Source organism: Mesoplodon densirostris, chromosome 17 (assembly GCF_025265405.1).
Source record: "Mesoplodon densirostris isolate mMesDen1 chromosome 17, mMesDen1 primary haplotype, whole genome shotgun sequence".
Taxonomy (NCBI): Eukaryota; Metazoa; Chordata; class Mammalia; order Artiodactyla; family Ziphiidae; genus Mesoplodon; species Mesoplodon densirostris.
This window is the reverse complement of record NC_082677.1, coordinates 21,334,873-21,346,739: the sequence shown is the minus strand read 5'-3', so window position 1 is coordinate 21,346,739 and position 11,867 is coordinate 21,334,873. Positions and strand designations below refer to the sequence as shown.

Below are 11,867 nucleotides of genomic sequence, written 5' to 3'. Positions count from 1 at the left end.
TCCTATCTCAGCTGGAAAAAAATCCTCTGGCCTCTGGTCCTCACGCATCCCCACCCTCACTGGCTCCAGGGACACTGGCCTCCTTGTGGTTCGGCTGCACCAATCAAGCTCCTGCCTCAGGAGCTTTGCCCCTGCTGCCCCTCTGCTGACGTACTCTTCTCCCAGATATTCCATAGCTTACCCGCAACACCTTTGGTCAAATGTCACCTCCTCAAGGAAGTCTTCCTCATCACCTGAAATAGCTCACTCTGCCACTCTCTGTCCCAATATCCTGTTGAACTTTTCTTTAGGGTGCTTACCCTGACATATACTTGGGTTTTTATTTGCTTACCATCTGTCTTCCTGCCCAGGCACACAGCTCCGTGAGAAGTTAATTTTGTTCATGACATCCTCACACCTAGGACAGCAACTGGCACAGCCCAAGTGCTTAGTAAATCCTTTCTGAATGATTGAATGAAATGAATCTTCATTCCTTAGCCAGCAAAACTGCTGATAGTTGCAGAGAAAACTTTGAAGAAACAAGTATTGAAACAAATCAAATAGTATTTGTTATACAGCTGAGTGAAGTGCAGGTATAGCTTCCCCTTCAATAATGAAACAAAGTGCCATTCTTTTGTGAACCAATTATAGAAAGACGTCAGAAAAGATCTCAACTGTAAATAACTTTACTAGAAATAATGTTCTCATGGAACAGCTGTTTAAAATAGCATTTGATGGAGCGGCTGCTTATCAAGAGGATGCTGGGGTGAGGGTGCAGGGATGGCATCGCTCGTGAAATGTATCCACCGTAGAGTAATTTATAGTCAAACGATTGCTGCAAAGCAATCAAAGCCAAGCAGTGCACAATGAACTAGATGATATCATGGATGCAGTTGATCTGATTTTAACAAGTGAGAGAGCTGTGCAGAATGCCAGGATTTTTGCAGTACTTTGTACCAAGATGGAGAATGACCATAAAAATCTGTTGTGTCTCAGAGATTTTGCAGTTGTCTCTTTTTACAAAAGAGCAGTGTTATAAGGTTGCTAACCTTTTCTTGTGGTGACAAGTGGTTGTTAACAGTGTGCTATATAGGAACCATTTTTTGAAAGATTAAAAAAATATATTTCCCCCTTCATGGAAATGATGGTGTTTTAACAGTAAGCAAGAGAATTTAGAGTGGTTTTTTTTTTTTGAGAAACCTCACTCAATGAAAAGAACATTTTGGATGTAAATTTTAAATTTTAGCAATAACCATTGCATTATTTGGGGATAGGACTGAATATTGAATATTGCTTAGAAATTGCAGTCAATAATGTATTTTTCGGGCTTCCCTGCTGGCGCAGTGGTTGGGAGACTGCCTGCCGATGCAGGGGACACGGGTTCGTGCCCCGGTCCGGGAAGATCCCCCGTGCCGCGGAGCGGCTGGGCCCGTGAGCCATGGCCACTGAGCCTGCGCGTCCGGAGCCTGTGCTCTGCAACGGGAGAGGCCACAACAGTGAGAGGCCCGCATACCGCAAAAAAAAAAAAAAATGTATTTTTCCATTTGGATATATACATCATTGTGAGGTACCCTCTTCAGCAAGGGCAGTCATTAAATCCAAAAACATAAGTAAACTGAACTTAGAACTTGACTTTTGGCTCACTGTGTTAAACCAAGATTTTAAGCAAGAGGGAACCACACTGTTTAAAATTACACTGTGCTCACTAAAAATATTACTATTGATAATTGTTTTTTGTGGAAGCAAAACTTGTTTTGTGTTTTTAATGAATAAGATAAAATAACACTATTATAAAACAGTTATTTTTCTTTGTTTATCCTATAAAATTTCAATTTGGGGTATGTTTTATAATATGCATACCATAATAATAGGTTAGAAAAAGCATCAAATTTATAAAATAAGAAATATAGGTTTAAGGATTTGCACTTAAAGTATTTTTTTGGTGGGATTTACTATGAAAAGATTTTGTAGCTCACTGACTGTAGATTAGTGATGTTCATATTGTAATTCCTTGATACAGTGTTCAGAATAGTCTGGGTCAACTTTATGAGAAGATCGGAAGCATATTTAGGGTCCAGGTTTTTTTGTTTTTTGTTTTTTTTTTGCGCGGTACGCGGGCCTCTCACTGTTGTGGCCTCTCCCGTTGCGGAGCACAGGCTCCGGACGCGCAGGCTCAGTGGCCATGGCTCACGGGCCCAGCCGCTCCGCGGCAAGTGGGATCTTCCTGGACCTGGGCACGAACCTGTGTCCCCTGCATTGGCAGGCGGACTCTCAACCACTGTGCCACCAGGGAAGCCCTGGGAGCAGTTTTGTGGGACTGAGCCCTTTAACTTGTGGGATCTGGCACCAACATCAGGTAGGGTGTGTCAGAATTGAATTATAGGACATCCAATTGGTGTCAGAGAACTGAAGAATAGATTGGTGTCAAAAAACATCTCAGACTACATTCTTTCTCGTGGTCTGGGTTTCTTCCTTCTTGAGTAATCCAAGTAGAAGATGCCACCCCTGGAGAGAGGATAGGGGTCTCGGCCCAGCCTGGCAGTGGGGATGTAAATGTCAGCCAGGATGACCAAACAGGGGGCCCGTGTTTGGGCTATTGTGTGTCACACCGACCTTGACTTGTCACACCGACCTTGACTGGCCATGTGGACACAACCAGGGTGAGCTCTTGCTGACCATCAGATGCCTCATTTCCACCTGTGATGCTCAGAGAGAGACCACGAGCCTTGAAAAACACCATATTGTTTTGTGGTGTCACCCCTGGAATGTTCTGAGTGTTTTGGTGACCAACTTCTGCATAGGACCTATACCTGGCACCTAACATTGGTATGGCTTTTTACTTGAGATAGAAATAATAATTTTAGAAAAGGTAGTAGGTATCGGTATCTCTGCTCCACAGACTTTCAGAAAGCTTTTCCATCAACTATAATACCTGTCTTAATTTCTGTTCAGAGACTGATAAAGCATCGTATCAGATATCATCTTCACATTCTTTCAGACTCAGATTTTCATAACGTACATAATTAACAAGAGGGGATGAGTGAGTAGTAAAAAGTCCTCTGTTTTTCAGGTGAGAAGTTGAGGTCCAGAGGATGGGCTGGGAAGCAGAAATCTACTCATTTCCTCTTTTCCACAGCACTCGAGGCCAAATTTTACAAGAAAAAGGGATACCAGATCTGAAAGCCTAGAAATTCCAATCAGTGTGGTTCTACCTCAGGTAGGGATAATCACAGAAGGATGCAGCCTCTCAGTTTTAGCCAGAATAGTCCTCCTCTGTCGAAACTCTAGCGGGATGTCGTAGAAAGAGCAGAGTAGTCAGGGCCTCAGATTCTAGTTCTAGGTCAGCTGCCAGCCAGCTGTGTACCTGGGGGAGGCCACTTAGTCACTCAGCGTCTTGGGTTTCTCATCCCTCGAATGAGGGGGGTGGGTTAGGTGATCTGGGAAGACCTTCCAGCCCTACCACTTGAAGTTTCTGTGACTCTCGGAAATAAGCCAATCTTCTCAAAATTAGATCTTTTGGTGCTTGCTGTTGTGCAACTACTCTGGATTTATGGGGGCAGAATTAGAACTGAGACTTGCAATCAAAAGCATATGACTGGATCCATGAACCTAGGATGTGGGTGGAGGGGTACAGGGTCATGCGGAGGGGTCAAGAGAATGAAGGCCTGCTGTATACCAAAGACAGAGAGAGTGTAAGAGGGGTGGGCCTGGGGGGTTCAGAATGGAGGCCAATGAACGGATGACAGGCTGGAGATTCTCAGTTCTCCTCCTGCTAAGCAGCTGTTTCCTGGGAGGGGTCCTCCTGATTGGATTGTTCCTATTGCTATGTCACAAAGGGGGGAGCCTTGCTTCTCCAGAGTCACCTAAGGCACTGTTGGAAGATCATGGCGGTGCAACCAGAGGGCCTAAAATGTACGGTGGAGGAATCCAATGCAGAGGTAACTATCTGAAAGCTCTGTCCAGGGATGTGTAGGAACAGGATTGATCGCCAGTGGGCATCCTGGGATCTTGGAGAGCATGAAATTAGAGGACACCTGCTGCCTGGGCACATGGGCAGATGTGCCTCATGGGTATACCTGCCAAGAGGACACAAGTCCTGCGGCAGGTTCCAGACACCTGGCAGGGTACTCTAGGCTGGTGCTCGGGGTGAAGGGGGCGTCTATAAGTTTAGATGATCTGAACTGGGCCATCACTAGAGCTGTGAGAGGGACCAGTGTGCTGACTAGACCTCCTCAAATGAGATGGTTACAGCTGACAGCACTGGAAGGACTGATCTGATTAACCAGAGGAGGAAGGGGGACTTCCCTGGCAGTCCAGTGGTTAAGACTCTGCACTTCCACTGCAGGGGGCACGGGTTCGATCCCTGGTCGGTGGACTAAGATCCCGCATGCTGCATGGTGTGGCCAAACAAAGAAACAAAAACAAAACAAAACAAAAAACAAGGGGAGGGCTTCCCTGGCGGCGCAGTGGTTGAGAGTCCGCCTGCCGATGCAGGGGATGCGGGTTCGTGCCCCGGTCTGGGAAGATCCCACATGCCGCGGAGCGGCTGGGCCCGTGAGGCATGGCTGCTGAGCCTGCGCGTCCGGAGCCTGTGCTCCGCAATGGGAGAGGCCACAGCAGTGAGAGGCCCGCGTACCGCAAAAAAAAAAAAAAAGAACAAGGGGAGGAAGGGAGATTGAGCACTGATTTGATCATGTGACGGCACTGGGCCATGCAGTGCAAGGGAGAGATTGTGTAGGAACGGGAACTGGGAACCCTAGGAAGCCCGCTAGTAATGGCAGAGCTGGAGTTAGAGGCTTGAAGCCAGGTCAGTGCCCACTTCCTCTGCTATGCCGCAAGCTGGGCACATGCCGCCTGCTTCTTCCCTTGCTCTTAAGAGATGGTGCCTCTTCTCCGCCCATCTTCACCGCCTGCCGTGAGCTCCCTGCCTGTATCTGCCACATTCTGCTTCGTTTTGAGGCTGAGCCCATTCATTTGGGAAGGGGATTGCAGCAGCAGCTCTGTGTTTCCAGAAAGTACCTCTGGCCTCCCAGCCCCCAGTCGTGCCTGGCGCTTCTCATTTACATTGCAAATGCCTGTGATTCACTATTTGTTTCGCCCTTAGGTCTTTTCGGGTCTTATTGATTTCCAGTTTTTCTTCCTCACATTAAACATTTGTGTTTTCTGATTTCCCTCCAACACATTAACTTGCCAGCCATCAATGTTACTTCCTGCCCAAGCTCTCTGCCCTCCTGGTTCCTTTTGTACATAATGATTCAGTTCTCACCAGCATTCCCATTTCCCCAGTGAGCTCTATCTGTGAGTTTCATAAAGGCACTGTTTCCTGTGAGATCATTAATGAAGGATCTATACCAGGTCAGAATGAGCTCCCACAGCACCCCCCAGGGCCCCCCCTCATCCCTCACTGTTGCCTTTTCTCAGTCCCCTTTGTTTGGGTTTGTTCTTCAGAAGCTATGGAATCCACCAACAATGCCTATATCTCTACCAATTTGAATAAGTGTTAGGAGGAAGATTTCAGAAGATTGTGTGTTAAACAATTAGCTAAAACTACCAGATACATGACAGATGACATGTTTATTCTCTTTACTGTTAGTGTTATGATTCTATCAAAATCAATCACACTGACCTGTGCATTATCCTCTTATCTGTTCGCATTTCTTAAAACCAACATTGACTTTCTCATGGTGCTCAGAACGGAGTTAATTTAAAAATATTATAATGAGACTCAGCCTTGTCAACCTGGTGTGAACATTAGTGGCGGATCTGGCTTCTCCTTCCAGCATTCTGGGCCTCTCAGCTTCACATGCTTGAAAAGTAACCCCAGATGGTTGAATGTTCTCTGACCGTAACCCTCAGTAATGCTGGCAAAGTAGGGCTTCAAAAAACTTGGTCAACAGGCTTGAAGTCTGCTGGGAGCATTTGGACGTCTCTTCTGGTCTGTGGTAGCCGTACTTCTCCAGGAGTGGAGAGAACCTCAGCGCATGTCAGCTAAACTGGCTAGTCATTGACTAGTCCTGTTGCCGAGCTATTTAGATGGGAGGCCAGCAGCCCCAGAAATTCCAGTCCAGAAGGTCCCACTGAGTCCTGGTCCTTAGACAACCCTTAGCATCAGAGAGAGACTTTGGTCTTATCACCTGTCCTTTGCCTTTGCCCTGCCCGCCCGCTTTTCCTCCTCCACGGTCTCCACTTGCCACGCACAAGGCTGGTGACCTGACAGAAGCACATAGTTGGTGATTTCATGCATTTTCCTTCGAGGACCAAATGCATTTAAAAAGGAGATGCCAGGGCTTCCCTGGTGGCGCAGTGGTTGAGAGTCTGCCTGCTAATGCAGGGGACATGGGTTCGTGCCCTGGTCCGGGAGGATCCCACATGCCGCGGAGCGGCTGGGCCCGTGAGTCATGGCCGCTGAGCCTGCGCATCCGGAGCCTGTGCTCCACAACGGGAGAGGCCACAACAGTTAGAGGCCCGCGTACCGCCAAAAAAAAAAAAAAAAAAGAAATGAGAGAGTTGGGGAAATCTGAATCAGTATTTGTTGATATTAAAGGATCATTGTTAAATTTTAAAGGGAAGATAATGGTATTGTGGTTTTGTTAAAAGAAATACGCATTGATGTATTTATGGATAAAACAGCACAATGTCTATACTTTGCTTTGAAATAACCCAGCGGCAGGGTAGTGGTTCTGGAATTGGATGAAGGTATCGATGAAGCAGGTGTGGCCTTGATTTGATAACTGCCGAAGCTGGGTACATGGAAATTTATTAGTCTATCCTCTCTCTTTTTGTGTATGTTTGGAATTTTCCACAATAAAAAGTCCCCAAGTAGTGAAAGTCCTTTGCTTAATTCATGGAGACTTCCTACATGTGTGCTTCACATATATAAGTTCAGGGAGCCAGAACTGGATTTGTGACTTACTGAGTGAACTGGTGCTGGTTATTTAACTTCTCTGAGTTTCAGTTTCTCCATCTGTAAAATGGGAATAATAACACCTTATTAAATCAGTGCTGTGAAGATTAAATGAATTCAGTAGCACAAAACTTCTTCCCTTTCTTTCTCTTGATGGGTATACACATCATTGACTAAAACTACATTTTCCATAGTAATATCTTCAAGAGCAGGATATTACTGCTAAGATGGAGTCCTGTAGTGCTTCATCCTTGGAGGATGAAGAGGACCTCTCAAGATTTACTCCTTATTGACCTTGGCTAATCTTCCCAGTCTGGGATCAAGGCACCTTAAATTTATAAGGAAACGGTCTGGGCTCTTCACAATGGGGTTCATTCTGATCACACGTTCAGCCACAAGAGCCATTGTGCTTCTCCCATTGAGAAAGATGAAAACCATGGAGGCTGGATTTATTTAAAGTAAATAAGGTTCTGATTGCAGAATGTCCCTGCACCCTCGCTCTCTGGAAGATTAAGCACAACCTTACAAAGTTAATGACATGCTTATTGGAAAGTTAATAGCATAGAATCATGCCTTCTATTTATCTAGCTCTTTGGGTCTTAAAGAATTCTAACCAACTTTATACACTGTACAAATTATATATCTCTCTATATGCCTATATATATAATGTGAATAACCTGACTTGTTTTCTATCTTCTCTATCTGTAAAATTTTGAAAATAACCTAAGGAATGAGAAATTAATATTTGGAGAGCATTGCAGTGTACTTGGTTGAAATGCTTTTGGTGTATTTAGAAGCAGCTCTCATGATCTTATTTTTATTTAAATTCATTGCTGCAATTGTTACCTTTTCTTCAGGATGCATCCCACTTGTTCACTGCTTTTTGAATTCATCTCAGAATTCCTCCATTAGTGAAATCTCCTTTTCTTGGTAACAATACCTTACATTTACATTTCTTACATGTAAGATGGCACCTGGCAGTTTTAAAAACACTTACATTACTATGGCACCCGGCAGTTTTAAAAACACTTACATTTCTGTGGCACCTGGCAGTTTTAAAAACACTTTTGCATTCATTATCTCATTTAATCCTCACAATGGTGTTGTCAACTAAGCAGGGCACGTGTTATCATTTCCATTTTACAGGTACAATTTGCTGACTTTCCATGTTGGAAGGTGGTGCCTTTAAGATCACAGAGTCTGACTCTCTTTCGTACTAGTGAAAACCTGGGTCTCAGAGAGGGTGAGAGCTCTCTAGTTTCACGCTGCGCATCAGCAACAGAACCAGGATGAGCATCTATGTGACCCCAGTCTTGACCCCTTGGCCTTCAGCCCTGCTGTAACCCTCACCTGAGCAAACTGCATTCTACCTGGCTCAGAGCAGTTCTCACCACCGGAAGCCAGAATCACCTGAGGGAGCTGGTTAAAAATACAGATGGATGAGTGAATGAGTGAATGAGTCTTGTAAGTAAAGGCTCCAAAATCTGCATTTAAAACTCACTCAGCTTATTCTTCTATATTGAGAAGTGTGACAGTGGGTTGTTGGGTGTAAGCTCCGTGGCTCTGATCCTCTTTTTATGTGGTGGTTTTGAGGTGCATGGCCACCATCATGAATTCCTCTGTGTGAATTCCTTGGTATCCTTCGATGTCTTCACTGCCACCTGTTGAACTCCCATTGCTCGGTGATATGTCTGTGATGGTGCCTTTCCTTTCCAAAATTATCAGCTGGACTCTGTTTTAAGCTTAGCACCATGTTGGTTGGTGTTAAAGGGGCTGCTATCAGGGATGGCTAAGAGTGGAGGATAAGCCTGAATGGGGCCAGGAAGAAGGTGGGACTTACCAAGAGCACTGCCATTTGGGACAACGTGAGTGGCTGTTGGGTGATGCCAATGGTGGGTACACATCTACAGCTCCGGTAGCTGGAGAACAGTGTTTATTCTTCCTCTAGGGTGACAGAAGTGTGCCAGAACCCATGCTTAGTGCTTTCATACATTACCTCTCTTAATCCTAAAATATTTCTATGAGGCAAGGCAGTAGGTGCAGTTATCCCAATTTGAAAGCGTGGTAATCACATAATTTGTCCGTGTTCTTGTAACTAATCAAATAATGGGGCGAGGACTCAAACAGTTGGTTGACTCCAATATCGATGCCTTTATCCTCCATGATATATTCTTGATTCTCATTATTCATGGATTCCGTATTTGTGAATCTGCCTAAATTTTTTTCACTAAAATTAGTTTGCAGCCCCAAAATCAGTACTCGTCTCACTTTCACGATTATTCATAGACATGCACAGAATGATGCAAAATTTGAGTTACCTGATGCACACGTTTCCAGTTGGAGGTGCCTTCTTGTTGCAGCTCTCAGACTGTCAAATAGTGTCCTTTTCACAGTTTATTGAGTGTCACTGTTTTCACACTCTTGTGCTTTTTGTTGGTGGTTTCACTGTCTAAACTGGCCCTCAAGCAGAGTGCTGCAGTACTGTCTACTCGTCCTAAGCTAAGCACAAGAAGGCAGTGATGTGATGTGCCTTACAGAGAGAACACCTGCTAGGTAAGCTTCCTTCCCGCATGAGTCACAGTGCTGTTGACCGCAAGTTCAATGTAATGAATCAAAAGTACATTTTATTTTATTTTATTTTATTTTATTGGTACGTGGGTCTCTCACCGTTGTGGCCTCTCCCGTTGCGGAGCACAGGCTCTGGACGCGCAGGCTCAGCGGCCATGGCTCACAGCCCCAGCCGCTCCGCGGCATGTGGGATCCTCCCGGACCGGGGCACGAACCCATGTCCCCTGCAACGGCAGGCGGACTCTCAACCACTGTGCCACCAGGGAAGCCCAAAAGTACATTTTAAATAAGGTGTCTTTCAACAGCAGACAAAGTTATTTATTGATTGTTTGAGGAAAATGTGACCAGAGGCTAGCAGGAACCTAACGCCCTGCGTCTCTTTGGAGCAATGGTACAGTAGTCGCGAATTCTGTATTCGCGGGACTTTATAGAACCGCGAATAACGAAGACCGATGTCATTTCCTTGCGAGGAACCCAAGAAGCCAAGTGCAAAAGCGCCCCCTGTGGCCAGTCCAGACCCCCAGACTGGGTTTCTTTTGGGGTCTCCCGGCCTCTCATGTGGTCAGCCAGCCTCGGGTGCGTCAGCTCCTTCGCTAACTCTGGGCTTCCCTGTTCTCTCCCGCAGGGGGGTACAGCCGAGCCCTTCCTGAGGCTCCACAACTTGTACCCCAGCCCGCGCTGGGCCAGGCAGGCCGCCCTGCCCAGGCTGAGCCGCCAGGCGGTCAGCCAGCACTCCTACCAGCCGAACCGTTTCCCCTCCGTGGTGCCCCTGGACCCCATGGAAAGCCCCGCCTCCCAGGAAGACCTGAAGCTGGACAACAGCCCTCCCCGCGTGCAGCTCAGCGACGAGACGTTCGTCTTCCAGGACGGGCAGTGGGTGAGTGAGAACTGTCGCCTGCAGTCCCCCTACTTCTCCCCGTCCTCGTCCTTCCACCACAAGCTGCACCACACGAGGCTGGCCAAGGAGTGCCCGCGGCAGGAGGCGAACCAGTCCCTGTGCGCGGAGAACCAGTCCCTGTGCGCGGAGAACCAGTCCCTGCGCGCGGAGAACCGCACGCTCCGCGAGGAGAACGAGATCCTGCAGTTCTTATGGGAGGAGCACCGGGCCGTGCTGCGCCGCGCCTCGCCGCTGCTGCGCAAGCACAACGCCTCGTCCCTGGAAGCGGTGAAGAAGGACCCGGACCTGCAGGTGCACGGCGGCCGGGAGAGCTGCACCCTGCAGCTCCTCCGGGAGGAGAACCGGGCCCTGCAGCAGCTGCTGGAGCAGAGAAAGGCCCAGCCGGACGAGAAGGCGGCCTTGACCGAGATCAAACCGGTCCCCTCGCCCCATGAGGCACCCCACGGGCTGCTGCCGGACCAGGGCTCGGGCCTCTCCTCCCCCTTCAAGGAGCCCCAGGCCCCGCAGGAGGACTCCAAGACACTCTGGGCCCTGCGCGAGATGCTTAGCCACCTGTCGGGGCAGCCCAGGGAGGAGGGGGGCAAGGCGGGCCCGGGCCTGCCCGACGGCGGCCAGTCCCTGGAGCTGCTGCGGGAGATGAGGCAGGCGCTGCAGGCGCTGCGGAAGGAGAACCAGAACCTGCAGGAGGAGAACCGGGCCCTGCACGTGCTGTGCGAGGAGCACCGGATTTTCCAGGAGGAGAGCAAGGCGCTGTGGGAGAACAACAAGCTGAAGCAGCAGCAGAAGCTGGTCATCGACACGGTGACCGAGGTCACCGCCCGCATGGAGCTGCTCGTGGAGGAGCTGTACGCCTTCGTGCCGACCAAGAACAAAGACCCCAAGAAGCCCAGCAGGGTCTGAGGCTCCCCGTCTGAGCCGCACCAAAGCCCAGAGCTGGGCCACCAAACGGCATCTCCCGCCTTCCCGTGGTTGCCTCGCCTGCCTCCACCAGCTGGTGCCCGTGCAAGAGCAGAACGAGTGGCCTGGTCAACTCAGAGAAGCAATAAAGGTGTGAGGCTGCTAATCGCGCGTGCTGCTCTGCTTTCTCATTTTTCTTTCTTTTGAGCACTTGCAGGCTCACGGCAAAATGGAGCAGAAAGTACAGAGATTTCCCACATACCCTCTACCCCACGCACCAACCCGCAGCGTCCCCGCTACCAACATCGTCCGCCAGAGGGCGCACTTGTTACAACTGATGAACCTGCACTGACACATCATTATCACCCAAAGCCGTGGTTCACATTAGGGTTCACTCTGGGTGGGTTCATTCTATGGCATGGAACAGAGTATATACAGAGTATATTCCCTGCCCTAGAACTCCTCTGTGCTCTGCCTGTTCATCCTTCCCTGCCTCCCACCCCTGGCAACCACTGATCTTTTTACTGTCCCCATGGTTTTGCCTTTTCTAGAGTGTCATATAGTTGGAATCATACAGTAGGCAGGCTTTTCAGCAGCAGGCATTCAGGTCTCCTCCATGTC

At 48.2% G+C, this 11,867-nt stretch overlaps 1 protein-coding gene across 1 annotated transcript; it reads left to right on the top strand.

Moving 5' to 3' along the window:
* Positions 1 to 3,863: 3,863 nt before the first annotated feature.
* CBY2 (chibby family member 2) lies at positions 3,864 to 11,249 on the top strand. The gene is made up of 2 exons (XM_060080283.1): positions 3,864 to 3,917; positions 10,077 to 11,249. The coding sequence occupies exons 1-2, from the start codon at positions 3,864 to 3,866 to the stop codon at positions 11,247 to 11,249; spliced, it is 1,227 nt and encodes a 408-aa protein (XP_059936266.1).
* Positions 11,250 to 11,867: the final 618 nt, after the last annotated feature.

Bases quoted from the DNA above. Each gene is read 5' to 3' on its own strand.
- CBY2 (XM_060080283.1), top strand. From the start codon at position 3,864: ATGGCGGTGCAACCAGAGGGCCTAAAATGTACGGTGGAGGAATCCAAT. The intron at 3,918-10,076 runs GTAACTATCTGA...TCTCTCCCGCAG, and splicing joins TGGAGGAATCCAATGCAGAG to GGGGGTACAGCCGAGCCCTT.